At 37.3% G+C, this 27,979-nt stretch overlaps 1 protein-coding gene across 3 annotated transcripts; it reads right to left on the bottom strand.

Annotated features, from left to right (window-relative positions):
- On the bottom strand, positions 1-27,979 carry fign (fidgetin). Of its 3 annotated transcripts, XM_012920877.3 has the most exons (3): positions 27,809-27,979; positions 26,927-26,961; positions 1-6,728 (listed from the first exon to the last, which is right to left on the bottom strand). In XM_012920877.3, exons 2-3 carry the CDS (start codon positions 26,949-26,951, stop codon positions 4,495-4,497), a joined length of 2,259 nt encoding a protein of 752 aa, XP_012776331.3. In that variant the 5' UTR covers positions 26,952-26,961; positions 27,809-27,979; the 3' UTR covers positions 1-4,494. The 3 variants fall into 3 exon arrangements, with proteins under 3 accessions (XP_012776331.3, XP_076731143.1, XP_076731144.1); XM_076875028.1 differs by lacking the exon at positions 26,927-26,961; XM_076875029.1 differs by lacking the exons at positions 26,927-26,961; positions 27,809-27,979 and adding an exon at positions 13,320-13,449.

Genomic DNA, 27,979 nt, shown 5'->3' with positions numbered 1-27,979 from the left:
AAAAAGAAAACACCTTTATTCAGTATTCAATAACCTTTATGTACCTTGAAATTAAAATACATTTAAATCGACTGTACTGTAAGTATGGCAATACATACACACATATAAACATGTATGTGGTGCACTTCCGTATGTACGCTGTATATCATTAGCAAATGTACAATACATACAGCTATGTGCAAGTTTGTTTTCTGTACAGGTATATGAAAAGTAAAAATTCAGAACTTTCATATTTTAATGTTATCCCTCACACTTGCATGTAGAATTGCAAGTGCACAGATATACACAATAACATGCGCACTACAACAATTCACAAAAGATTAAAGCAAGTCGTTATTTTTTAGGAAAAGAATTTGCATTGGGGACCTTGCAAGAGACAAGGTTAATGGAAACATGATATTGTGAATATACTGAACGTCAGTACTGTATGTGCAGGTTAACGTCATCTTTGTTTTCAAGGTGCCTTTTTTTTTTCTGTGACTAGTTCTTGACAGCGTAAAGACAGTCTCTGTGAGGTAGACTGCTCAAATTCAAGGGCAAGCTTTTATTTTATGCATTTTTTTGTTTGTTTTAAATTTTTATCCACAAATGCATGACATTCAAAATGACAGGACATGAGTACTACATGTAAAATATGTAGCAATGAGGTAGAAAAGGTTATAAAGAATGCCAGACTGAAAAAACTCATGATGGAAACACCATTTTAAGCAGTTCGGCAAAATCAAATCACAGAAAAACTGAAAGATATTGAAAAAGATGATACAAGTGACTGAGAGTCAATGTGCTTATCAAAGGTTCTGCTGACATGTTGTGACTGTATACCCACATCACCTTCAATACTGAATGATTTATAATAACATCTACAACATCTGAACTTTACAATGTATTTTGATAAATGTGTCTAAGTTTTCCTCATATCAGATATTTGTCAAAAAAATGTTTACCGTTTAGCTGTCATGACAAATAAAATCATAGAAATGTAACATTTTATGTGCCTTGTGTTACATTGTGCTCTATTACACATTGTTTGGGAGACAGCTTTCTCTAAAATGCACGAAAGATTACTTACATACAACTTAATTTGAGTGGACTATTCCCCCTTTCAATGTACATCTCTGCTGCTTGTGAACAGTTGATCTTTTGTACTTGTGAAATCTGTGCTTGTAAATCGTGCTCAAGGCTTCTTAGTACCTACTTGTTAAAAAAACACAAAAACAACAACAACAAGAAGAAAAAAACTTCTATATTCAGTCTCATATTCCAGTGTGTCATTTTCTACCAAACTCTGTAATAAACAAGTTAACCATATGTGTATTTGTCTTCCATGCAGATATGCTATGTCCATTCACTTTGATGGGGTGAGACTTGAAACTTATTATTTCACAAGCTCATGTATCTCTTAAACATTTAACATACTTTGATTCTGTAACTTAACAATGCCCAGTGAGATGGCAAGAGATTTTCCAATTATACATAAATACATCCGGCAATAAAGGTAAATTCGCAGCTTCCTTAAAACTGTTTTCATCTTATATAGGAGAGAAAATTAAAAAAAAAAAACCCAAAACAAACAGACGCATAAAAGGCAGTAAATACTTGATGTGTAAGGGCTTTTACAAGTAGCATCAACTTTTTCCAATTTCATGTGTTTGCCCTGAGCAGTGGCCAAATTTCATGTAACAATGTTACAATGTTTTAGGATAATTTCATTTGAGAAAAATTGCATGTGACTGGTGAGTATGACTGTTACAATTGACATAATGCGACAATTATTACTACTAATGAACTCACAATGAATGTATGTTTATTTTTTTTATAACTTCCCGGTAATTCCAGTCCCTTCAAAGAACTGGTGTTGGAAATTACCATTGGTATTACATGTACAGAACACGATCGATCCTGACTGTAGTCGTGCGTTACAAACAAACTACTGAATATAATAAATAAGTGAAGAGGGCATGAATATTCTTCATTACTGTTTCTCCAAATATGTGTAGGTCTACAATTTTCAAACTTAACAAATACAATGATTCTGTCCCTAAGCTGATCAAAATGTGTCGGGTTTAGTTACCGTTTTACCAGTTACAATTACTTGTATGGATTTAATTAAACTGCTTAGATTACTCTTCTGTAAAGTGTTACATAGATTATATGAAACTAGAAACAGACTTTTGGTGCAGCTGGTAGATTTCTTGCTCTGTAATTGTTCTAAATGCTTTGAAAACATCCTGATGTGGATCTTCGAAAATTAATGATATCATACCAGGTAGCAGTGATCATTGTGAATGTTGTCTAATAAAAGATAAAAGATAAAATATGTGCAATAGACAACAACAAAAAAAATACGGTCCTTAAGTGCCTCTACCCATCTACATCTGCATCTACTTCAGTGGCATTTTTCAATGTGCGAGTGCTTTGCTTTCCTTACTACTATGAGTACATAATACATTCAATACTTTTACTTGCCAATTCAGCTATCAGATTGGCTCTTTTATTGTTGGAAATGTTGCATGGGCATGTACTGATAAATGGCAGCAAATAGTGATTGAAAACATTGTACGAGTTTAAGTGTGAAAATTATAATAAAATAAAAACAATTTACCAGACAATGCAAGACTAGCCTTTGGAAATGTCCCTAAAAGGGAATGCCACTCAATTCATGGATGTTACACTTATAGCCTAAGAAGGAAAAGTAAACTTCAACATAATGGAATCATTTTTAAGACAAAACATGTGCAGGCTTACACACGTCTATGTTAGACAAAGATTCAGGGGTCTAGCAAGGTACAGCAACAAGATCACTGGTGAATCTTGGCTAACACAGAGCAAATTATCCTTAAGGCAAAGGCATAGTGTATCACAAACCTGACATTCAGTGGCATTCCCCTTTACGTATATCATATGGTGAGTAACAAGGTTCTTGGCAGTTATCAAAATGTAAAGCTAATAGATTTTTTTTCCAGAAATTGTTTTGTTCGTTTTCAAAGGATTTTCTAATCGAACAAGCAGAAGAGATGCTGACATTTTGCTGTCCCTATGAATTTGTCTTTCAGAGATAACAAAGAAACTGAGGTAGAAAGAAACTTGGGCTATACATAATCCTTAGGTTTCATTAATGATAAAACAGCAGCAAGATGGAATGAAATCGCTTGGGGCAGTCGTCATTCTCAACCCCAAGATGTTTGTCTACACCCTTTGTATTTCTTTCAGTTCTGCATAACCACAAGCTAGGAATTTATGTCTGCAAACTGGGAACTAAACAACAGGATCATTTTATTTGATGTAAATGAAGATTTTTTTTTCTTTTGACAGCCAAAAGGGGAAAAAATGCTCCAAACAGAAATTTCTTTAAGGCTATAAGTCAAGATACACAATGATTCCATTATTTTTAAAGGCAATTGTCTGATCATAGAACAAGTTTCCATTTCAAACTAATTTCAAAGTTAAAGAATCCTAGACAAATAAATGAGAATTACTCTCAAACATTCATTGCAGGAAACTTCTCATTTTGAGGTATTAAATAGCCTTTCATGGTTAGATGATGCGATTTTAAATGCAAGTCAGATGCTTGTGTATTGTGTAGTGCTTTGATACAAGCTCATGAGGTACTAGACATATCATCAACATCATCATCACTTTCCTGAGTTGTCAAATAGAGAACATCAAAAGAAAAAATGGTAGAATTTTACATTGTGACTATTCTGATATTTTAACAAGAATTACATAGTAATTTAATGTTGAAATTGAATTCACTGTGTCAGCTTTTTTTCAAAAAATGTAACTGTCACTTTTATTTATAGCACATCAACCAAATTTAAGTTGAGTGAAAAACAAACAAACATATTTTCATATTCTCCACCTAAAAATAATGGATATACCAAAGTTATGGTAAGTAAATGACTTACACATGCATAAAATCTGTGTAAGGTAATGAACCCCAACTAAAATTATGCCAGTAAATTTAATTCAGCTCAAATTAACCACGGGTGTTCACAGAGAGCACAAAACAGACACAGCTGAAGAACACTGTTCAATAATAAAGAGAAAGCAAGGTTTTGTCACATTGTAAAGCTTTTTTTTTTGTATTAGCACATTTCACCAATGAAGATTGTGAGGCAAAAAAATACAACAAAAAACTTAAACAGCACCACCTCAGGCACTTGATAGCAACTAAATCTCAAGATCAGCAGAATAGTATATATATATTTAAATATATATATATGTATATACAAAAATGTGGGGCATCTTCTCCAAGCTGTTTGAGTTGTAGTTAACACATGGATTTAGCCATATAAAGTTTCTTTTCTGATTTTAACCAAAGTCTGATGTCCAGACTGATAACTTCTGTCAGAAGCCAAAAAAGGAAATTTCCTTTACTCTATATAGCATGTTCATGTCATCACTGTTTGTTTTTTTTTCTTCCTCACTGAAGGCTAAACACTTATTTGTACTTAACAACTGGTTTTAAAGAAACTGTGTTTGATAGGTCCCATTTCATTGACTACAACCAAACATTTTATTCCACTCAGTGTACACATCAAGTTCTTTTTGTGATATGCTGGGCTGGAATTTGCAAAACACATTGTCAAAGTCTTGGTAAGAGATTGGCCTCATCTGACTGGGGTGGATGTTTGACAGGTCAGTACCAGGCATGCCATGGAGCGGACCTACGACAGCCTCTTGACAGAGTTGGACCACATCCAGTCCTGAAAAGCCTTCTGTCCTCTGAACAAGTAGTGACATCTCTTTGTCACTAAGACAGTAGTTATGCTGTGAGAGCAACTGACTGATTATCTGATGGCGTGCAGTCCCATCAGGCAAGGGAATTAACAATCTCTTGGTAAAGTACCTCCGCAGGGACTCTGGGATCTCTTCAGGCTTACTTGTGGAGCAGACCACAAGAACATGGTCCTCAGTAGAGGTCAAAATACTGTCAAGCTGTATGAGAAGCTCAGCCTTCAGGTGATTCACAGGACTCTCCTCACTGAGCTGGGCTGACAGCAGTAGGTCCACCTCACTGATGAAGACTACTGCTGGTTGGCGACAACGTGCCATGAGGAAAGAAGCCTGGATGATCTTGTCCCCTTCTCCCAACCACTTGGTCACCAGTGCTGAACTGCTTAATCGCAAGAAGGCAGCCCCCAGTTGGTTGGCCATGCAGCGTGCCAGAAGTGTCCTACCAGTTCCCTGAGGTCCAAATAAAAGGAGGCTCCGAGGTAACGTGGCCAGTCCGCTGAACATATCTGGCCTTAAAATGGGCCATAGTATCTCCTCTTTTATGGCTGCTTTGGCCATATCCAGACCTGCAATGTCACTCCAGTCCACTGGGGAGCCTTGCTGAAGGATTTCTGTGGTTACCAGCTCTACAAGGTTGGAATCACTATTCTTCAGCTGTTCCTCTGCAGCATGGATGGAGGAGGTAGCTGTACCTATATCAGACCCCGTTAGGGAGTGAGAGAGGTGCTGTCTGTGCTCTTCGGTTTGCTCGCTCATCATGGGAGATTCAAACTTGCTGTAGGGCTCAGTAGTTCTAAGATCACCTGCAGAGCTTTTTGTTGAGCCGTATGATGGAGGAGTTAGTGCTCTGCCAGAGTGCAAGTTAAATTTTCTTTGCTGATCAGAAGATATTGGCTGCTTCGTTGGTTTAAAAGCTAAAGATGTCGCTTCAGCATTTCTTTCAAAGCCACTGCCCCTGTTTGAGTCTGAGATGCTGCCATCTACTATTCTGTACATGGGGCTCTGTGCAGAGCGCTGTTGGTTGTAGCTGAAATTACCATAGCTTGAGTCCATATCTCCATGTCCACTCATGTAGAAAGCTTTTCGTTTTAATGAGTTGGATGTGCTGCCATTCAAAGGTGTTGGTGCAATTGGGGTATGATTATTGGACTGGTAGGTGTAGCCAGGCAATGTGGAGGGAGGGATTGGTGTAGGAGCTGCAATACCAGACGGCAGATAAGCAGAAGGAGGGGGTGCTCCCCCAGGGCTATAACCAGGGCCAACTGCAGCCTGCGAAGCATACCCTGTTGGAGGATAATTGTAGTTGGGAAGGTTTGGAGACCCAGTGTTGTAGCTCGGCACTAAACTAGGAGGAGGCGGGGGAGGGGGTTGTAATAGCCCAGCGCTGTGCAAAGGAGAAGGATGTGGGGATGGGAGGGCGGGGGTACTCTGGCCGCTGTAGCTAGAATGCAGGTAGGAACCGTTGTAGCTGGCAGTATATTCCTGAGAGGGGAGGCCCGAGTGGAGAGTAGTGGCTGTGTGACTTCCACAGTTACTACTGGAATAGCTAGGCTCAGACAAACTGCTGGCCACCCCTGGGGAGCTGCCTATGCTAGCTGACACATCTGTAGGGGGTAGGGCAGCTGTCATTCCAGCTTTGCTCACAGATATAACATCTGGAGCACAGTTCATTGGGTAAATCCCCTCCTGCCAGGACTCATTCTCTGACTTTCGTCCATTCATGAGTCCAGTAGTGCTATCAGAGTAGGAGCACAGCAGGGTTCTTTCATTTGGGCCTTCTAGGATCCCAGAGTACTTCTCTGCATATTTCTTAAGCAGATTGGAGGCAGTCAGCGCAGAGATGTCATCATTTGCCCACGCATACTGGTATGTTCGCTGTAAGTGCCCCCGGTAGGCCTCTACTTTGTGTGCTGGCGAGCGAGTAGTGGATGAGATGTCAAAGTGTTGCTCTGCCCATTGTGTGTGCTCTGGGGTCCACTGCATCTTTAGACCTGGATATTTCACATAGGGAAGAAATATATCAATGTAAGCATTGAATTGTGGTTTACCATCATTTAAATGCAATAATATTCTACAGTCAAATTATAAAAATTCAAACACACTGAAGTCCATAGGTGTTTTTATGACCGTTTTGTAAGAGGAGTAAAAAAAAACATACAAAGTAAAAAAAAGAAGAAGATATATTTGTTTAACCTATGTACTAAGTACATTTTATACAATATCAGAAATATAATGTTTAATACTATTTGCTTCATAATCTCTACATGTCTCTTATGACAGAAAACACTATCTGAATACACATCACAGACACGATGAGGATGTGGGACCCATCACTTGGTAACGGTGGTATAATCCACCCAACACAGAGCAGAGTGACACAGACATTGCAGGTCAGTCTATAATCCAACTCTCATCTGAGGCATTCTGAGACAGTTTCAAATCTGCTTGGAGGACAGCAGCAAAGCAATCTTCCTTGGCAGCGCTCTGTTGCTTTCATCACACAAACCCCTCAGCCCAGCATGAATTACATCCACATCGAGTCTGCCTACTGCTCCCTCATCGGCAGAGTGAGGATGAGGGAAAAAAAACAAAAAAAAAACCCCCATGCTTCACTTGTCTTTTTCTCCCCAGCCTCTCTATGTAGCTTTAAAGGTTTGAATGACAGAAATAATCAAGTTAAATACTAAAATAAATCTGCAAATAAAACTTTTTACTCACGCTGTCATCTATTACTCTGAGATTATCAGAGGGTGTACTATATCCCCAAAGAATTTAGATTACTAGAGATTACAGCTCAAGGCAATCTGATTGTGTACACAGTCTCACATCTCTCATGAACACTAATCTGACCAAATGCCACAAGAAGATATGAGAGAGGATGCATTCAACTCAACTGTTTCTGCCCATTAGAATGTCTGTCTTTGTTAAAGAGGCAGTGTAGTGTTATACTGTATATTTCAGTAGGTTAAGTCCATACCACAGCAACAATCAGCTAATGTCCAGATTACAAATGCTGTCGATTCCCTTCTGACTCCCTCCCAGCTATTTGCCCACCAGCAACTCTAGACACCAGCAGCTAATTAGCGGGATGATGCTGCACTAATTGTGTTAATTTACAAGGTTTTAGTCAAAGAGATCCATGCTATAGCTCACATGGTTGTCAACCATCCAAGCTAATCATAAAGGAAAGAAAACCTGAGGCAAAAAGCCAATACATAGAAATAGCATAGCTATACTGTAGTTGAATAGAAATGTTTACCAATATGTAGAAAATGACATGTAAAAACAAATCCTGTTACTATGGAGAACAGTGATAAACTTTAAAATCTGAAACAATAAAATAAAAAAAGTCATACATGTCATACCACAAAATCTTGCAAAAAGTGTATTTAATCTAATATTTCTAATATTAATGAACTTAAAATGAAGCGTCTACACGCTTGAGAATTCCAAAAGTAGTTACTGACTAACATTACTGTGTTAGTCACTCATTATATTCCAGATCAACTGTTTTACTAGGTATGTAGGTGGGTCAAATGCAAATTAAAGAGTCTGCAGAGGAAAAAATATTTTTCCATTACAGTCTGACACCCCCTTTCTTTATTCCTCTCTGCTAATGTGTTTTCTACTGTATATATATATATATATATCTGTAAAATCTCTGTAAAATCATTCAATAGACTTCTTTAACACTCAAGGCACATTTTGTCAATAACAAAATTGCACGCAGCTTATTGAGTAAGCTTTTTCTATTACAGCTAATCCTCTCTGAACAATGTGCCACTTTGGACAAGCAAAGAAGTGCTTCTAGCGAAGCATACTTGAGATCACTGAACATCAAGTATTTTATAAAAAGGAGACCATTCAAGATGATCAAAATTCAACGCACTGCTAAAATAAAGTACATTTGCACTTACAAAAAAAAAAAGAAAAAGAAAAACTTACACCTAAACCTGGCCTAAATAAATGGGTATTACATACACCAGCAATAACACGACACACTCCAGTCTTAATTGGTATCACTGGGTGTTGAAATTGTTTGAATGCATCAACCAGTTTAATTATACTGAAACATTTATAAACAGTAGTATTTTAACGAAAATCAGAGAATGGCTTGATAAAGAACAAATGTTATAGAATGGATGATCAATGCATACCAAAAGAAAGCATATGAATAAATACTATACATAAATAAAAGGCAAATAATTACACATATAGACACTAATCCATCAAGAGGCATAAATTCATGTGTACACACACATAGCAAATTAATATAATAAGCACCTACTTTGGTTTTACATGACAACGTTGTTCTTTATTGTACCCTCATAGAAATTCAAATACAACATCCACAAGATCCTTTGTCCTTCTTTGAAATGGTATAATTACAGAGAACTCTATTAGAGGAATGTTTTCAGATAGCCTCAGGGCTTGAGCTCAAATTCCACTCATCAGCGACTCACAAATAAGGCCTTTGTTAGACTTTTCTCTGTTTGTTAATTCATTGGTCTCAATAATCCTCTATGGCATATTTAAGATGATCATTGTAAGTAAACATTTGTATTGAAAATGTGTCCAATTCTGGAGTTATTTAGTTCATAAGACATCTGACTGACCCCATGATAAAGGCAAGAATTATCTGATAAAACACATAATTGTCCTGCACAGAATAATATAGAACAATTTCAGTTATACATTATAAATAAAATATCATCAGAGAAGATCAGAAAATACATTCGGCATGTTATGCCATGCTGTGTTATGGTGTTTAATTTCAAGTTGAGTGATCATCATCGATGAAACAGAGATGCTGACCTTTTTGGGAACTATTAATCTGGTAGCCTAGGCCGTTTTTAAGCAAACAAGAGTGGGCCTCCACTCTGTCCATCCAATTTCCTAGTGCGTAAATTGGACCACCGCTTGCACAATTCTCTATTCATTACTGTGCTGCTGAAAGGAAGCACAGAGGTGGCAGAGTGGTTTTCTTTTCCTTTTTCTGTCTATGTGTGTGAGTGTGAGCGAGAGAGAGAAAGCAAAATGCCTTCCAGGAGGGTTCCCAAGCATAAAGAGCTGGACTTTCCTTCCTCTTTTTGGTTTTGGGGGAGGGGAAATCAGGGGGTTGGGGAGGTGGGGGGTGAAAGCTGTCGTAATTGAAACGCAGCCTAATCAGACTCATTACCATTTTTACCAATTTGCACCACCAAAGATGCTTATTAGGTAACTGTGTTTAATAAGCCGCTCTTTAGAAAACTAACTGTAATGAGCTCTTTAAAGTCAAACTTGAGTGTGATTATGCACTGGAAGTGTTTTGCAGAGCTAAAGCAGACTGGTACATTTAGTCATGTACAATGTCATAATTAAGCTGCACAAACTCTGCACTTCACACCACACAATAGTCCCAGCTGAGGCAGTAGACATGCTGAAAAGTATTTATAATTACTGATCATTACAACCCTGGGGTTTTCATCGCTGGACGTAAACATAATTATGGGAGCTTTTGCTTTTATTCTGCACACAGAGCTCTCTACTTGACAAGCGTGAAAATATTGCAGACAGACAGTAATTATGTTTATAAATAAAAACAAGCTGATATTCATATTCAAATTCACTGGAGATATTCTAAGTAGGGGTGGGGCAAAACATTCTAATACAATGTGAAATGGTAATCGGTATAGCTACAGTCATTCATCTCACATATCAAGTTAAGACTATTTAAACTCAATTTAGAGCTCCATGTAGCAGTAGCTCCAATCTTTGGATGGCAGAGTGCCATTTAACCCCTCATTTAGAAATGATATGCCTTCCTCAGTTACGGTCTTTTCCGCAGCTACTGCCTATACATTTCAGTCTGTCTATCCATAGTAGCAAATTACTACAGGTCTCCAGACTATCAAAGTCAAATGATGCCATATGATTCTATTCTACTCCAAACTTAAAAGGAGGAAATGACTGTACAATGTGCTTATAGTATGTTTATGGCATCTTTTGAAAGTGTTTTTATAATGCCAATAATACAGGAAGATATGAGCTTGAAACCCATTGGAACAGAGGAAGCACCATTTCAAAGTAGCAAACAGGAAAACGTGTCTGACTTTAGCCTGAGCACATGTATTAACATTATCTATCTAAAACTACCCAATGCTGAGCCATTTGCACAGTTCAGATAACTAGAAACAATGTAATTTATCAATGAACCCGCTGATTTGATAGATTAACAATGAATGAGATAATTTATGTATATTACAATATTACATATTATATCTCCTGTCAAAATAAAATAAATAATGGAAAAAAACAGGTTTAAAGGAGGATTTTTAAAATTCACATTTTATTATTTATTATACTACTTTTTATCCATTTATTATTGTACTTAACTGGGTTGTTTCTGGAATATCAAAAAAAGACATTGACACCGAAAATTTAAAGAAAATGTACTGAATCGTGTTAAGAATCAAATTTTAAAAGGCAATAAAAATGTAGAAACATCTTCCACACAAAAAGTTTTGCAAATTAAGTTTATTATTAAGTACTGAAATTAATTTGATATTTATTAAAAAATGTTGTAATTGAAATTACTAGGGCTAGTTGTCAGTAATTCAGAATTAAGAATTAATGCAATGTGGATAACACACACACACACACACACACACACACACACACACACACACACACACAAAACAAAACAAGTTGCCATAATTGCAAGTTTCTTTAAATAGCAGTAGTAGCATTTAAGAAATTTAAACTTGTGTGATTTAATTTCAGTCACGTATTATTCAGATAAATTAAGTACAAAGATATAAAACACTTCAGTTTGCTTAGAGAAAAACATTTAATGCATCCAGGACATTTAACTTGAAATACTTTATAAAGGCCGGCAATGAGAACTCAAAGAAATTAAAACTTTAATATAATCCCACTAATCAGGATCCAGTTGGTGAAGTAATATATAAATATGGCATCAAGAATACATTTCATATATAAATTAATTATGCCATTATTATAACTTATGGGACAACAAGTTACAATTCTACAATTCTTTCTCGTATGTGTCCATAGACATCTAATATCAAATTTAGAGGTACAAGATTAGTTAACATTTTCTTAGTTTCGAAATTGCACAAAGACTTCTCTAGGCTTTTTTTTTTTTTTCATAATTTAGTTTTCTATTGACCTTGTCACTGCTAGTTCCTCCTGGGAAGGGCAGCAAACAGACAGCTTACCTCCTTCACACATAACTACAAAGTCATCTTTTTCTTTGCACCGGCAAAAAGGGCACTTCACCAAAGGCTTAACACACACACAAAATTAATTTTACTCCGTAAGATCTCAGTCCACTCTGTTCAGGCATCCTCACCTACCACAAAGAGTTTGTTGCGCATCATCATCATCATCCCTCACTGGTGTCCCACATGTAATCACTGCCTATCGTGAAAACACATAACCAAACTGCATGTACTATTCCCCCCACCGAGTGACATTGTCTGTGGTGGGCAAAATAACATGTGGCCTTGAATAGGAATTCACCCAAAACAATAAAATCCATCCATTTTCTTGATCGCTTATACAGCTTAGGTTTGTGGGAAGCCTGGAGCCTGTCCTTGCTGTCACAGGCGGGGTACACCCTAGACAGGTCATCGGTCCATTAGAGGCCTAACATAGAGAGACAGACAGCCACACATCTACACACCAACTCACTTGTATTAGCTAGTGTAGAGATGGCTGTCTGCTAAGATTACTTGGAATTAAGACTGTCATTACCAGTAGATTTGAATTAATAAAACTTTCAAATCTAGAATTTTTGTAACTTATCAAAACTATTTTATGTCTGACAATTTCTAAATTGCAAAGTCATGTGGTGCACCAAAGCAAACCCTCTTTCGGACTATTGCTAGGTCCAAGTCTGCATGTTTTGCACCCCTAATCTAATGCACTGGTTGCTTATTAGGTTTTTACATAAGATTATAGGATTACCATTATGAGCCAGGCATGTTAGCTAAATTATCTCAAAAACTGGTGTGGTCTATTTTGCAGAGATATAAACTAGCTGAACAAATGTGAGGCAAACTACTTGTCTTTAAAGTCATACATAATATTTTATTTAAAAAACGGTATTAATGCCAGGCATAAAATTACCATTACAATACTAGTAGACCACCTATTAATAGTCATCACTACAGTAATAGCTTAACCAAAGTGGCCCTAGTAGTTGCAATCACCATTACTGAGGTAGCACTCATTGTATGTTACTAACACTAAAGCAGACATTTAAAAACTACATCTTTCTCTATTGCTGTTATAATTGACAGTAAATTTATCGCTTACAACCAGAGATGGGTAATCTGATTACTTTTTTCAAGTAATGAGTAAAGTAAGGGATTACTATTGCAAAAACGGTAATTAGATTACAGTTACTTTCCCGTAGGAATGCTGCGTTACTGCGTTACTAAAACCGTGATTTTTTGCGAGAATGTCTCACGACAGCTGTGTTGGTGACAACAGCTGTGTGCAGATCAACAATGGATCACATATCGATTGTGGGAGAGAGTATGAGCGTGCAGCGTTTAAAGCGTGGAAGTACTGACCTTACTTTGAGTTTGATTCCATAAAAAGTGACAAAAACATTAGCGTCCATCGTGCGTGGGAAAAAAAATTCTTTTTACAGCGAAAAAAAAACCCGCTAAACTTCCAAGCAAGCACCGAGTGCGCAACAACATAATGGGAAATTCACAGAGAAACTCGCGGATTCTTCAACTGACCGCGGCACACCTGCACCAGGGTAAACCTCCGCCTACCCTAGTCCTGCTTTACAGGTGAAAATAGAGCAACAGGACCGCTGAGTCTTTGACTTTATTTATTTCCTGCTGTGTTTTACTTGCATCTATTTGAAAGACTGAGTGTAAACACAAAAAATATTTTCTTTTATGTGCTGGAATGTGTAGAAAATAGGTTTAAATGTTAAACTAATTTATTCAAGTCAGAGAATGTTGCATATAATAAAATTTTTTCTTGATGCATAAAGTTAAAAGATTAAAACTGATAAAACAAGTTAAAAAAAGAGACTTTTCCATTTGATTACATTTTGTATGATGGATTATGTAGAAAAAGTAGAATTGGGCTGAAAGATCTATCGCTTTATCACCTCTTCAGGTTGTAAATCGTGTTTTTAAAAAGTAACTAACTAACTAAGTAACTAAGTAATTAATTACTTCTGAAAATAAGTAATCAGTAAAGTAACGGGATTACTTTTTTGCGGAAGTAATCAGTAATTAGTTACTGATTACTTTTTTCAAGTAACTTGACCAACACTGCTTACAACAAAATCACCGGTGTTGTGATTTGGCACTATATAAATAAAACTGAACTGAACTGAACCGAGCTAAGTCTAGACCTTCAAATTTGTCCATTCCATTACTCATTTGGGATCATAACATGGAACAGCGGTTTCTTAATCATGTAACTAGTGGTCTTGTGAGGGCTTTTAACATGAAGCCAGTCAGGATTGTCAAATATTTTGTCTTTACAGCTACATTTCAAACAATCAGTGGTCACTTGATTTCTGCATTACTAAGGCATGTAGAAGAACAAATGGAAAAACACCTTGTACCATCTTTACTTCCATGAAATATTGAAAATCCCAGCAAAACCAGGATTTCAAATTACAGAACCATTTTATATAAGTGCATATGTATCACTTTAACAGCATCAGACAAAGCAACTATTAAAAGGAGCAGGAGTTTGTACTTGATGAGATCTGAGTAAATGGATGGATCAACAAAACGATTAAAGTAGACTGTTGGTTTTTTTCTGCTTTGAACCAGAATTCGAAGCTCCTTTTGAATACATGTTTATTAACGTAACCATAGAAAAGGTCAATAATGTCATCTGATCTGTATTCCCTGCTTACATGGCATGATGACATAATCGTCACATGTTTATCTTTATTCAGTGTAAATCTCTATAATTTTGAAATTCAAATCTAAAAGCATAATGCATTTTTACTATGTACTCCAAATATTCGCTCTAGGGTAACATGTATTCCACATATTTCTTTGCAATTCAGTAAATCATAGGTTGAGAAAATCTCTGAGCTATCATTTTTTCGTCCAAATGATGCTCATTAAACCATAAGTCTTCAGGCCAAGAAGCCCCTGAGGCTACATCTTCCATTACTACCCTAAGTATAGCTAAATCCACACATATGCTAAACTAACAGCCCTCCATGCACAAGTAAAACTTGTACAGTGAATATAACTAAGACAATTACAGGAGAGAGCCTTCATAGTGTTCTGTAGTGCATAATACTGATGAATACTCAAATGGCTTGTTAGTCAAAAGAACACAGTCATTGAACTCAAGCACTGGGTGAAGCTTGTTTAACCATAGAGCACACATACAGTAGAAGCAGTGATCTTGCAAGCCTATATGAACTTTGCTACTCCACTCCTCAAGGGATCACTTACACACTTCAAAAGAGAAGAGAGGCAGATTGTGACCTTGATACACGAAGGCTCATTGACCAAAAGCTATTCAGTAACATTTTCATTCCCAAACGTCCTGTTACCCCAAGGAACTCCCCAGTCCAAGAGGAACAAGAGTATGGAAAAAAGCAAACAGTAAGGTGTAAATTTGGGTTATTTATTTATTAGCTTGTTTTCTTGTTTCTGTGATTTTTATCACTTGTACTTTAATGTAAGGTATTGAACTGGTCTCGCCGAAAACCTGCTACTTGAATTAGAAAACAACAAGCTAAGCCCCTTTGGAAATTAACAGATTATCTTGTTCACTGGTCCAGTCACAACTGTGATTGCTTTCCACTTCCAAATATTAGGCTTTTAGCCATATTAACCTGGTTAAGACATCAATGCAATGACATTATTAAAAAAAGGTAATTGTTCCCAATGCTGAGGCACAAATCAGAATTGTTTTTTATTTTCCTTTTGATCAAATTCCAAATGACACAATCAGTTGGGGTATTTGAACCATTCATTGGATGGCCGCTGTTTTAAATCGCTAGACTGCCAATGGGGAGCCATCCATTGTTATATATTACTGGTCAAAAAAACCCAAAAAACAAACTAAAAATCAAAACCCTAAAACAAATCAAAAAAGGAGCGACAAAACGTATTTAAATTTGCCCCAAGTCATTCCCTACAGAATTCAGTCTAAAAGCACTTATGGAAAAGGAAATGGCCGTTATTTTTGCATACACTAGAAATCCAAGGCCATCTGTTGTTCTATTTACTATTTCTTACACATTGAAGTGATTAAAAGTTCAAATTGAACTCTAATTGAAAATAGCCAAGTGAACAGAAAAAGGATGTTTGCCTGTAACTGCTGTCAGCCTTTCGCTGAAGCATTCTGAAGCATTCTGTGATATCGACTGCAAGTCTCAAAGAAGGTCACTTCTCCAACACAGGCCAGACAAAAGGTGAAATGAGACAACTGAAGCAATCTTAGGTCAATATGAAATAGAAATCTCTCAGCTATACTGTAATAAAGTTACTGAAGTGAAGTAGTGAAGGGGAACTTTTACAAGGAAAGAGCTGTCCAGGAGATTGGTTCGCCCACTGGCAAACAATGGCTTCTACTGTAAGAGGTGGCATGGTGAGCACAATACCCTGGAAATGCAATAGGACATTTGTTTTTAAAAGTGTGTTTAAATTCAAATGTAATTTGGAAGTTTTATGCAAGTGATGAAAGCAATGCTCTGGAAAAAAAAGGGTGTAAATCTTTTAATATTCCACTGTAGTGGTTTTAAAGTGACAAACCAAGAATACCTGCTTAGATCAGTTCTTATTGCAGCTGGACCGTAAAAACAAATCCAATGACAGTATAGGAGACGTTTTGTTCAGTGTTTTATACAAATAACTTTAATATGACTGTTATATTTAAATATTAGTAATATTTACAGTGATGTGAGGGAGGATACCAACATCTTTCACTTAACAGCAAACAAATATTGGAACAAGTAAAACATAAAGACACTGACAACTTTATGAAGTATCCATTCCTCCTTATAGAGTTCAGAACTTGAATTGTGAAAAATAAAAGACAGCACAACTATTTTTATCTTCAAGCATATTCAGTTTAGATTATATACACAAACACCTGTTGAGTAAAATGCAGAGACACTGAGTGAACGTGATTTTCAACAACTTTGATGCACAGTGTTCTCCAACATACTTCCAGAATAAAATTCTATGGCTTGTTCATAACCAGAGTTTTGTAATTTTTCAAGCTGGCCTTTACACAACCTCTTTAAGTAATCCAATGTGAAACAAATGAAAAAGGAAGAACTTTTTTAAAAAAGCAAGTGAAAAAAATAGTTATTTTTTAAAAATCTGATAATAATTTAGAAAACACCTAAAATCCTTTTGCTGCCAGATCTCTGGATTGTTTCTTATGTGTTAGGGTTTCTCCATAAAGCAGGATCATATTTTGTCAAATCACAATTTTAAATCTTCTTGCTTTATTATAAAAATCAATTTAGAAAAAAAACATTTTGATATAAATTTTGCATGTGACAATAGCAGGATAATATGACCTTTCAACATAAGGTAACGTTATGGAAAACGCATTATGGATTATTGAAAAAGTCCATATTAGCATTCATTTTGTATCTCTGTACAGTACATATCATCATTTAAAATTCCCATTACAATGGTTCTACGGAAATTTCATGACATCAAATGAAGTTCAGCCCTGTAAAACTCAAAATCATGAAATTATTTTATAGGGCTTAGACGTTTGTAATAGGGTTTAAATTCCAGATATCTGTGGTTGGAATAAATGCTTATCTTCTGTATAGATGACTGTTGCAACTATATCCATGCTTAAGAAGGGTAATAGTGTAGTGTACTTTAGTGTAATTCTAATACTTTAATTTTTCCAAAAGCAGAAATGAGTGAGGCAGTATAGTGCAATTGTAAACCAGTGTGAGGAAAGTGGGAGATGGGGAGCCTTCAGAGTGTTTTGACATAAATGAGACATGAATGCAGAAAGGGATGTGAAATGAGAATTATTCCAGCGCATTCCTTAATAGATTATGAAATGAAGGAAAGAAAAAAGGTCAATCTGTGTCACAAAGCAACTGTGAAAAATAAATGAGGTAATTAATAGAAATTGAGAGGTGCGCATTAAAACTATTTCTACATTTTCTTTGTTCGACTAACACTTTTCAAGGGTTATAAATCCATTCCTTGAGAAAGTTCAGAGATGTGAATTATACACTACAATGCGTTAAGTATCACAAACAGGATAAACAGGCACAAAGATCTCCAGCATTTCATTATGTCGACTTAATACGCGGTTCTTTATACCGTTTAAAATAATGATTGTTCCGCATTGTGCTGTATTCGCATGTTCAGAGTTCAAGCAATTTAAAGCTAATTAATTAGACACAATTCTATTAAGAAACAAATCCCACTCATCAATATACACAACCTAGGGTCACCCATTGCCCAAATGTGAATTGGGTCTTGGACCACATGGACTAGAGAATAGCACAATAGCACTATTAGACCTCACAATAAACAGTTTGGCATGGATATATTCGATGGAGCACGAACTCATCAGTGCTGATGGATTTTACTTCCCTTGACAGAAAGCAGGACCGTCGCTTGGAAATATAGCTTTCTCTTCAATGGTCACTGTAAGAAAATTGGTGAGGAGTTTGATATCCAAGCTAACAAATGGTCATGTCTTACTATATACATAACACAGCAGCACTGTGCTTTATGTTATTCATCATCAAATATTGAAAGACAACTGTTCGTCCCTCTGCGATTGTAAACATGTGCTAAGATTCTTCCTGCAATGTGCCAAACTACACAAAGCGTATTAAATTTTAAAAAAAAGAAATGAATTAATTCATTGAATTAATGTTAATTAATGTTAATTAATTTACACATATTGTTATAATGTGTCTGAATTTAGTAAAGATGGGTGACTAAAAGGCTTTTCAAAAAATACTGAGGATATATTCAATAATCTGCGTGATGTTGTGTCTTACATGGGGCGATCGTGGCTCAAAGAGTTCCCGGTTCGTCTTGTAACCGGAAGGTTGCCGGTTCGAGCCCTGGCTCGGACAGTCTCGGTCGTTGTGTCCTTGGGTAAGACACTTCACCTACCGCCTACTGGTGATGGCCAGAGGAGCCGATGGCGCGATATGGCAGCCTCGCTTCTGTCAGTCTGCCCCAGGGCAGCTGTGGCTACAACTGTAGTTTGCCTCCACCAGTGTGTGAATGTGAGAGTGAATGAATAGTGGAATTGTACAGCGCTTTGAGGGCCCCGAAAAGTGCTATATAAAATGCAATCCATTATTATTACGTCTTCTGTTCTTAAGTTTTTCTTAACAACTATTGTGCCCTAAATTTTAATTAATCTGATTTATGTTGATACAGCCAAAAAAACCCCTGAACAAACAAGCAAACACCAAAAAAACAGCTTTGATTGTTAAATGTTCTCTGCTTTTGCCCATCGCCCATGTGCTGCTTGTTCTATTACAATGAATGTTTGAAAGAGGAAAGTAGGCACAAGTCCTTCTGGCAGAAATGTGCAATAAAAAAACATTTACTCCTCTGTTTATTTGTTTTATTTTTGTTTTATTTTTTTTCCTTTTTTCCAGGTTTATGTGTGGATAGTTAAATAAATCTGCCTCTGGCTAGTATGAGCTCCCATGATGAATGGTGCACAGAGTGAACATACAGTAAAGTATACCGGTCCACTTTGTAGAAGGCAGATTGTACAGCCGTGCTCATTTGGGTATGCATGAAATAACAATACTCTACTGGGAGCATTCTAACTTTCAAACACTTGGGGTCAACTACACGAGCAGATTCCACATGTGCAGCCTGTGGCCACTGAGGTCTGGAATCTACCTCCCTCCTGGCTGGGTGACGTTGCATGTTCTATTTCAAGACCGAGGGTTGAAGTGAGGCTGCAGGGAGTGTAACACTGACCCATATGACCTGTGGCCTAGAAAAGCTGCCTGAAGCTCTGCACACTAAAAACTCCTCACTCCTTTGCTACAGCTTTTCAAAGGCAAACAAAACCTTTGCACATAGCATGTGTCTTTTCATGCCAAATGATTTGCATCCTTTTTATTCACATCTTTGAACTGTTGTCACTGTATTCCGCGCTGTTGTGGAGCCTGATGCTCACTCTCTGAGGTCTCAAGTGGGAAGAAAGAAAGGAAGCCAAAGCAAAACTGCTTTACTTTCAGGCTCAGTGTCTACAGGCCACATGTCTCCAGTCATCTGTCACTAGTTTACATACATACTATGACACTTCCTCTCTCTGTGGGAACCCGTTGTCACCACTTGGCCGCCAGCAGAGGCTGACTGGGTGCTAGATGGGTCTCCCCCAGGTACCTCTAGGGAGCCACATTAGACCTAACTGACAGACTGACAGGCGCGTGCGCACACATACACACACACATGCACACACACACACGCATACACACACACACAGTCCATCCCTTGCCCAAAACACTCCCTCCTCCTACAGTACACCAGCTCGCATGCTCCCAAGGCATGGCACACTTTGCATGAAGCAGTGACTTTGCTTTACATCAATTTTTTCAGACATAAAATTATTTTTTCACCCCTCTAGCCTCTCCATGCTACATGGAAGTTTTGAAATGAATAATGGAAACAACAGAGCTGAAGACTCATGGGATCCATTTAAAGATGTGGGAGAGGCGATGCAGTCAGGGGCTTGTGCTGCAGAAACATCACGCTCCAAGTAAATGAATTTACTATTGTTCCGTACCATATAGAAATGCTGCGTGCAGGTCGAATAAAGCCAACAATGATATAACAATATATTTTCCTTCCAAAGGACAACATTAGAGTAAATATATATCAATAAAAACACTTCAAACTTATATTTCAACCAAGTAAAAAGATAATCTGTGACTTGGATACAGTGCAGCAAACGTCGTCTAAAAGTATGAAACCATTCTGCTGTCTACAGTTACAAGACTATACTACAAGCAGGTATCACAAACAGAACACAAGGTTTTCTTTACTGACAGCAACATCCTAGACAGACAAATGGACAAATGGCTTGATTTCCGTTGCGAAAGTGGGAGTTTCAACTATGTTTAGCTATTCTCAGCGAAACCTTCGTTTGCCATTTCCACCTTGCCTCCCCAGATACTTGCGGTGGATGTGAGCAAGCGAGTGTGGGGCAGTCCACTATAACAGCTATTTTAGAGCATGCAAAGTCAACACGACTCCCTGTGGTGATTTCCTGATAATGAACACAAAAGAGGTGTCAGCCCTCATAAAGCTCAGTGATGATGCTGAACTCTCGAACGTTCATTTCTTGCGCTCCTTCGTCTCCTGATTTAAATTAATCTAATACCAGGCGGACTCTAAGAGGGACTGTCAAATAGGCCATATGCAAGACAACAAGGCTTTCCGGGACTATTCACTTAAGAGTTAGAAACAGCTTTATGAATTTAACTTATCTACATTTATTATTAAACAATAGTCACACAACGAGTATTTTTTTTTCTTTCTTTCCCCACGTATCCAGTCTTCCCGATTTACTTCTGCGCAGACTGCTGTGGTCACACTACAGTGTCACTGCAGACACCTGCTGCCTTTGCCGCAGCCTGACACCTTAAACCTTCATGGCAGCATATACTCAACCTTCTATCCCCCCTTCCCCTTCCCTCCACTCATCCTCATCTCCCTCCTCTCCACATCATCAGGCAAACTTCAACGCACGCTCTCGACCCTGGCACTCAAGGCTCCCTCTGCTAGCTCCTGGCACAATGCCAGCCCGGCAGTCACCGGACTCCACGGAGGATGAATGAGTCGCTAAGAACTTTAAGGAAACCACTGATAGCTCACATCTCATCTGATCATCGTTTTAGCTAAATGCCTCAAATTGATATCTGAGACAATTAGCCTCAGGTGTGATGAAAAGGGGATGAAAAAAAAAACCAGTAAAAAAGATGAACTCTTATATTCAGAGCTAATGTGTGCATGCTCTTGAATATAATTTTTGAAGTTTATACAAGGATGTGTTCCAGTCTATGAATTATAACACTATTATATTGTCATTATGACGATTGCAAAGTAAAATGGTTTTGACACATTGTTAGTCTGTGAGAGAAATTTATTTAAAATGACTTAAAAAAAAAAAGAAATCCAAATTAAATTTAGAGCAAGCTACATTTAGAATCACAGTAGCAGGATCAAAGCCAGTCAGCTGTTATCACAATTAAATATTGATTAGGACAAGCCAACACCAAGACAAATGTGACAATTTACATAAAAGAAGTAGGGTATTTACCACTAGGAATAACCTATAATGAGTCTGACAAACGTGGTGAAATGAAATAGTATTTAAGGTTGTCTAGTTGCATGGGCTTTCAGTGAAATCAGTAGAATGATGGCCTCGATTACCAGTTTAATCAGACACTGGTTTGTGAGAACACAAGTGGAATTTCAATACAGCAAAAATATTGAGTTTTTTTCTTATCCTCTAGTGAAAGGCTTGCTCCTCTTTCACAATAAAAAAACCTCCCCAACAGCAAGCACAAAAAAGAAAACACCTTGGAAGAAGGACAGGAACAAACACCACTCTTCACCAAGGTTATTCAGTGATAAGCAACAGTACTCAGGCATACAATGACAGCTCAGAGTGCCAGCTATTTTCAAAAGTCATAGAATTGTAGATTTTGTTAATCATACTCCTTAAGTGTTGGGTATTCACTGCCTCTGAGTAGCAGTAAATTATCTGGCTAAAGAAATAAATTAAAGTTATGGAAGCAGATTCAGTCATAAGGACATAATGTTGTTATTTCTCAGAGAGGAATAACATCCTCGAACTGTCATCTAGAGTTGTCTGCTGCCTCTTCATTCAGACCTTGCTCATAAAGCACCTGAATGACATTCTCAGTCAATCAATTATATTTTGTATTATAAATGTAATTATAAAACGCTTGAGAGATGTAAAGAAAGCTACATTAACAGATGAAAAACACGGGAAAGCAACAGTTCTCTTTGCAAGATGCAGACACTATTCAGAAAGAGCCACAAAACAGTCTGGGCAGAAACCAAATCTTTTTGGTCGGTTAGAAATAAAGAATTTTGCATGACTAATTAAAATGTAAACAGTGTAATGAGGACATCAGTGATTTAGGCAAACGTCTCTGTGGCTGCCACTGGGGGTATGATAATTACAGAGGCAAATCTATGAATGCACATGAATCTCCTACAAGTCCAGATTAAAAGCCTTAGTGCTAAACCTAGTTTAGTACACCTGGGAATTGTCTATTCTAGCCAATCCCCAACAGGCGCTGAACTGCCTTCTCTTCTTATGAGTGTAGAGACACCTCATGTGAAGGAGATGAAACAAAGCCCTTGTTTCAGTGTGCTGGAAATGAGAAGAACAAGGACTTTAAGGCAACAAATGCTATACTGTGTAAATAAGATGCCTGGCAATGAGGGCCTAGACAAACCTGCCCCTGCAACGTACCCTATGAAAGTGTTGCCATTATAATTAGCCATTTGCTGAATCCTAAGCTCTGTAATCATATTATGCTTTATGGTATGGATCGTAATGATATTATAGCATGTTTATGCAAGGACCAGTGTCTTTAAAGATAGAACAGGGCACCGTGTCCATCCTCAAACTGGTCCTCAACATACACAAAGAAAAACAGGCTGGCTGACCTGCAAGCACACAGACACACAAAAGCGCCACTGCACATTTTTTTTTGACTGAAAAAATAAAACAAACTGCAATAAACAAAGGAACTCTAAAGGGCCGTTTAAATTACAGACAGTAGTAAAGCAGACTCTGAATATCTGTTCGCTTCTTTAATATAAAGCCAGCATTGTTTTATCAATTACTACCTGTTAAACTAAATTAATGTCAGAGTATTTTGTTAGAATTAGAAAAAAATGTGACAGGCCCGCAGCTAAGAGACATATGAAGGGTAAGTACAAGCAGCCAATAGTAGGCACATGCATTTTAGAAAATGTCTATGCCATATGCTGTCACTCAGAGGGAAAAAAAACAAGTCTGAGCAGACAGTCACTGTGTCTAAATGAGATGGTAGGAGGAGGAGGAGGGAAGAGAGAGGGAGGATGTCAAGGATTCACGGTCCTTCATCTTTGCAGTAGAGCAAACACGTCCCTCAGTATAGCAACAGACAGCTGCCTCCACCTTCTAATGCAGTCCAACTTAAATCACTGCAAGAATTGTCAGTGCAGAGTGAAACACACACAGATAACATAGCAAGCTGCCATAAGGGAAACGACAGAGATGTGGATACAAGTGAGGAGACGAACAGAGAAAGAAACAAAGAGAGAGGAGGGGGAACATGTTAAAGATTGGAGGGTTTTTTTTTCTGTCCCTTTGGCTTGAGTCTTACTCCGTTGGGGGACTCCCTTGCTTTTTATATGAAAAACAGGAAAGACACCACTTAACATATTTTCTGAAAGATGACAATCCTGCACTGATCTGGTACAACACACTGTAGTCAAGGGGCTGAATGGGATTTCATCTAGTTACCGACAAATAGATCAGTCTGTAAAGATGAGCATTTCATCTATTTACAAAAGCCCTGCAGACATCCCACGGGGTGTTTACAGAGAGTCAGCTCAAGGTATTCAGGGGCTGGCTTTAATTGTTGTGATTAGTACATATATAAAGTGTCAGTTCCACCACACACCACTTCCCTAAGGTAATAGTTTAAACCGTGCTGTCAATTTTAGTGATCACTAGTAATGTTACACACTTTAGATTATAGACAGAACATTTAGAGATTTAGAGAAGCTAAATTGATTCACAAGGACAAGATGCATTCACAAGATGCACAGTCATAATTATTTTTTGCTTCATGTTTGTGTACTTATATTACTTAATTATAGATGTACTCAACAAGAAATCAAGAAATCACCTGTTGTTTTAATTTGTTTACACTGTGTTTCAGGAAACCTGTTTAGATTTATGTGACGCTATTAGCACATATAAAGAAGCAGCAGTAAAATAAGCAAGAAAAAAAAGTGAAATATCCAAATTGTTTTTAAAGTATGATTAAAAAACCCAAACATTTTATTACATTGCACTGCAGTGTGGAAAAGAAATGGATTTCTTTGACCACCATTAGCAAGGAATCCCTTTGTCAATATTTCTATATCCTTCTGCCATAAAGTACATGCAGTTTTTTTTAGTTTACTTCATGCAACTTCTTGTTATTCTTTGCACTCACTCTTAAAAGTGTGAACATGTGTGACATAAGGCAAAGTAGGTGATGAAAACAGGAGTCAAAACTGAGACTTGTGTCAAATAGCAGCTTAGGTTGTTATCATAAGTGCTATCCTATCAGAAATAAACAGAGCTGTCAGCTTCTTTTCCATGCACAACAGAGGTGTCTGGGGTTAAGTAAGGATCTGCAAGAATCGGCTAACACGCTGCAGGAGCTCATACATGGAACCCTTCCAGGGTTTGAATCCTGATAAGTATGCTCAGGGTGAGTAAGAAGGCTATTTAGTGTGTACAAATACTGTAAATTTATCAAGATAAAACCATAAACCCACCTCTGAAGTCATAATAGCCACAAAAATTATACTGTAGGTGTAAACCTCCAGGAAAATGCATGCGTTGCGATATATATATATATATATATATATATATATATATATATATATATATATATATATATATATATATATATATATATATTTAAATTGTCAGTTAAACAGTTAAATTACACAAGTCTATCATTTGAAATCATACATTTAAAGATCGTATACACTGTACATGACATTTAGATTACAAGCTCTGGCTACAGATTAAATAAAATATATTTTTTAATGTTTAAAACTAAGTGTAGTCTCAGCCAGTGTGCATGTCAGAGAAGCTCAGACCAAAAGTCTGCAATAAAAATACCTACCACACATGGGGTATAAATATGAAAAACATTTTTTTTTTTAAATCAAACCGACAAAATTAATACCCACTTAAAAAAAAAAACACATTACAACCAAACACTCAAACATAATGAACGTGGCGGTAATGTACATTTTTTCCACTGAGTGACGGATGCTGGAATGCTGTTATTTTTGAAGAGGAATGAAAACATACTTCAGCTCACTGCTGATGATGTTAATTTCCTCTCAAAGCAAAACATGCAAATGAAATGTGCGAACACAATTAAGTAAATTGTTCTATGGAGGTGGAAAAGGTTCACTTAGGACAAAGTGTTTGCAAAAGAGAGAAAGCACACAACTTGTTACTTCACTGACTTTGCGTTCATTTACTGGCTTTTCACGAATCATTTCCACTTTATCATAAATGACAGCATTTTTTTATACGTTGCTTGTGAACTAATTTGTGAGGAAATACGATATTGTTTCACCTGTAGGTCTTTCTGGATTGTGACAGCTAAAGATAAAAGCAGTGTGTGTTTTCCTTAAACTTGGGTTACTTGGGTTATCTCATCAGGTATTTTGTAATGTTGAAACAAGACAGCAAGCTTGTATTACCAGTAGTTTTGTTGTATAAATTATTTTAGATCATGCTTCATAACTATAGTATATTTGTGATGCAACCTGATTACTGTGGAACCATGACAATATATTTATGTTCTAACAACTCTGAAGACACCCATTAATTCAAAGCCATGTCATAAATCTGAAAATAAACTATGTTTAAAAAATGCAATTTTCTAGATGGGCAAATATTTCTATTTATGGTTAAACTATACTATAAAATCAGACTCCATATAAGAATTGCTGGTAGGTTTGAAATGAGAGCTCTTAATACTAATTTGTAACCCTAACAAAAGAAGTCATATTGTTAGAGTTATGCATGCAAGGAAATGAAAGCAGGGAAAGGACAAAGAAAAATGAAAACTGGACATCAAGTATGTCAATTACAGAAACCAAACCAATTAAAATGGGGGCAAATTTCTTAACCTACACAAGGCACTTTGAACTTAATTGATAATGCCACTTGTACAAAATTAATATCACGATGTACCCTCGTCTATGATCTACAATCATTAAATTATTTAACCTAAATCAAGTAAACTTCTGTAGATGAACCAGGCATGCACAAAGAAAAACACACACACACACACACATTTACTGCAATGGAAGCCTTTTTTCAAATATGACAATTAAAAATAATAATATTAAAGATAATTACAAATTGAACATACCATATATACTGGTGCTAGTGATCATGTCTTCAAGCCTAAAAACAAGAGGAGAGGAAAAACAGCAGAAACGGAATTTTCACGAGGAGGAATTCCAAAGGTTGCTTCTCATTACAGCCACTTTTTGCTCAGCTATCGGATTTCACAACTTTCAAAACGCACGGTCCCCTTTTCTTCCTGTAGGTATTCATTTAGAGCGTATAATTAAGAATAATAAAAACGAAGAAGAACGCATCGTGCGACTCATATTTTTCGAAGCAAAAAAAAAAGAAAAGAAAAAAAGAAAAAGCCCTGGAAGGAGACGCAAACGCCACACAGGCGCGGCTGGAGGCTGTCACTTCTTGCGCGAGTTGAAACAAGAGAATAGGAAGCATGTGAGAGACTGTGGATGACACAAAACACACATTCTTCATGCCGCCCATTAGAGGAAGAGGCTAAACCAGCGTGATGCCCCCTCCCTTTACTTTTAAAATAGATTACTTGCCAGCAGTTGTCCCACTAAGCGCGCAATGACAACCCATCTATTAACCACCCGCCTGCGGTTATCGCGGCAAGTTTTATTCAGGCTGACATGCAAAAACTTCTCGTTGCAGGGAAGTTATTTTGGAGACTGGATTCAGCCGTGCGTGTAACCTTCGCTTCACACAACGGAGTGTTGCACGTTAATTGTAAAGTCCCTTTCCAACTTCATAATCTTCTTTTGGTATTTTCTAAAGCAGCGGCCGGTAATTTTGATTCGAAGAACGCAGAATGATTGGCCACAGACTGCGCTGCAGCTCTGTGACGCGCGACACCGTCTCTCTCGCTGCGAGCATTTGTGCGTGCAGAGCTGCTCCGTTTCTCTTTTTAATTGTTCGCATCACTGAGAGACATAACAGGACTTACCTGTGTAGGTGACAGGGCAGCGTCAGGGTTTATAGTACCATCGATCCAGTGAGTGTGCAGATGAATGGCTCGCTGGGGTTAAGCGTGGCTGCTCACGATTTGAAACCATTCCAAGTTAGTGAGGTGAAGACTGACCACAGCCTCTGCCATGTTGGAATTCCAAACCCTGGA

Source organism: Maylandia zebra, linkage group LG16 (assembly GCF_041146795.1).
Source record: "Maylandia zebra isolate NMK-2024a linkage group LG16, Mzebra_GT3a, whole genome shotgun sequence".
NCBI classification, from domain to species: Eukaryota; Metazoa; Chordata; class Actinopteri; order Cichliformes; family Cichlidae; genus Maylandia; species Maylandia zebra.
The sequence above is the reverse complement of the archived record's forward strand: the minus strand, read 5'-3'. Positions and strand labels throughout refer to the sequence as shown.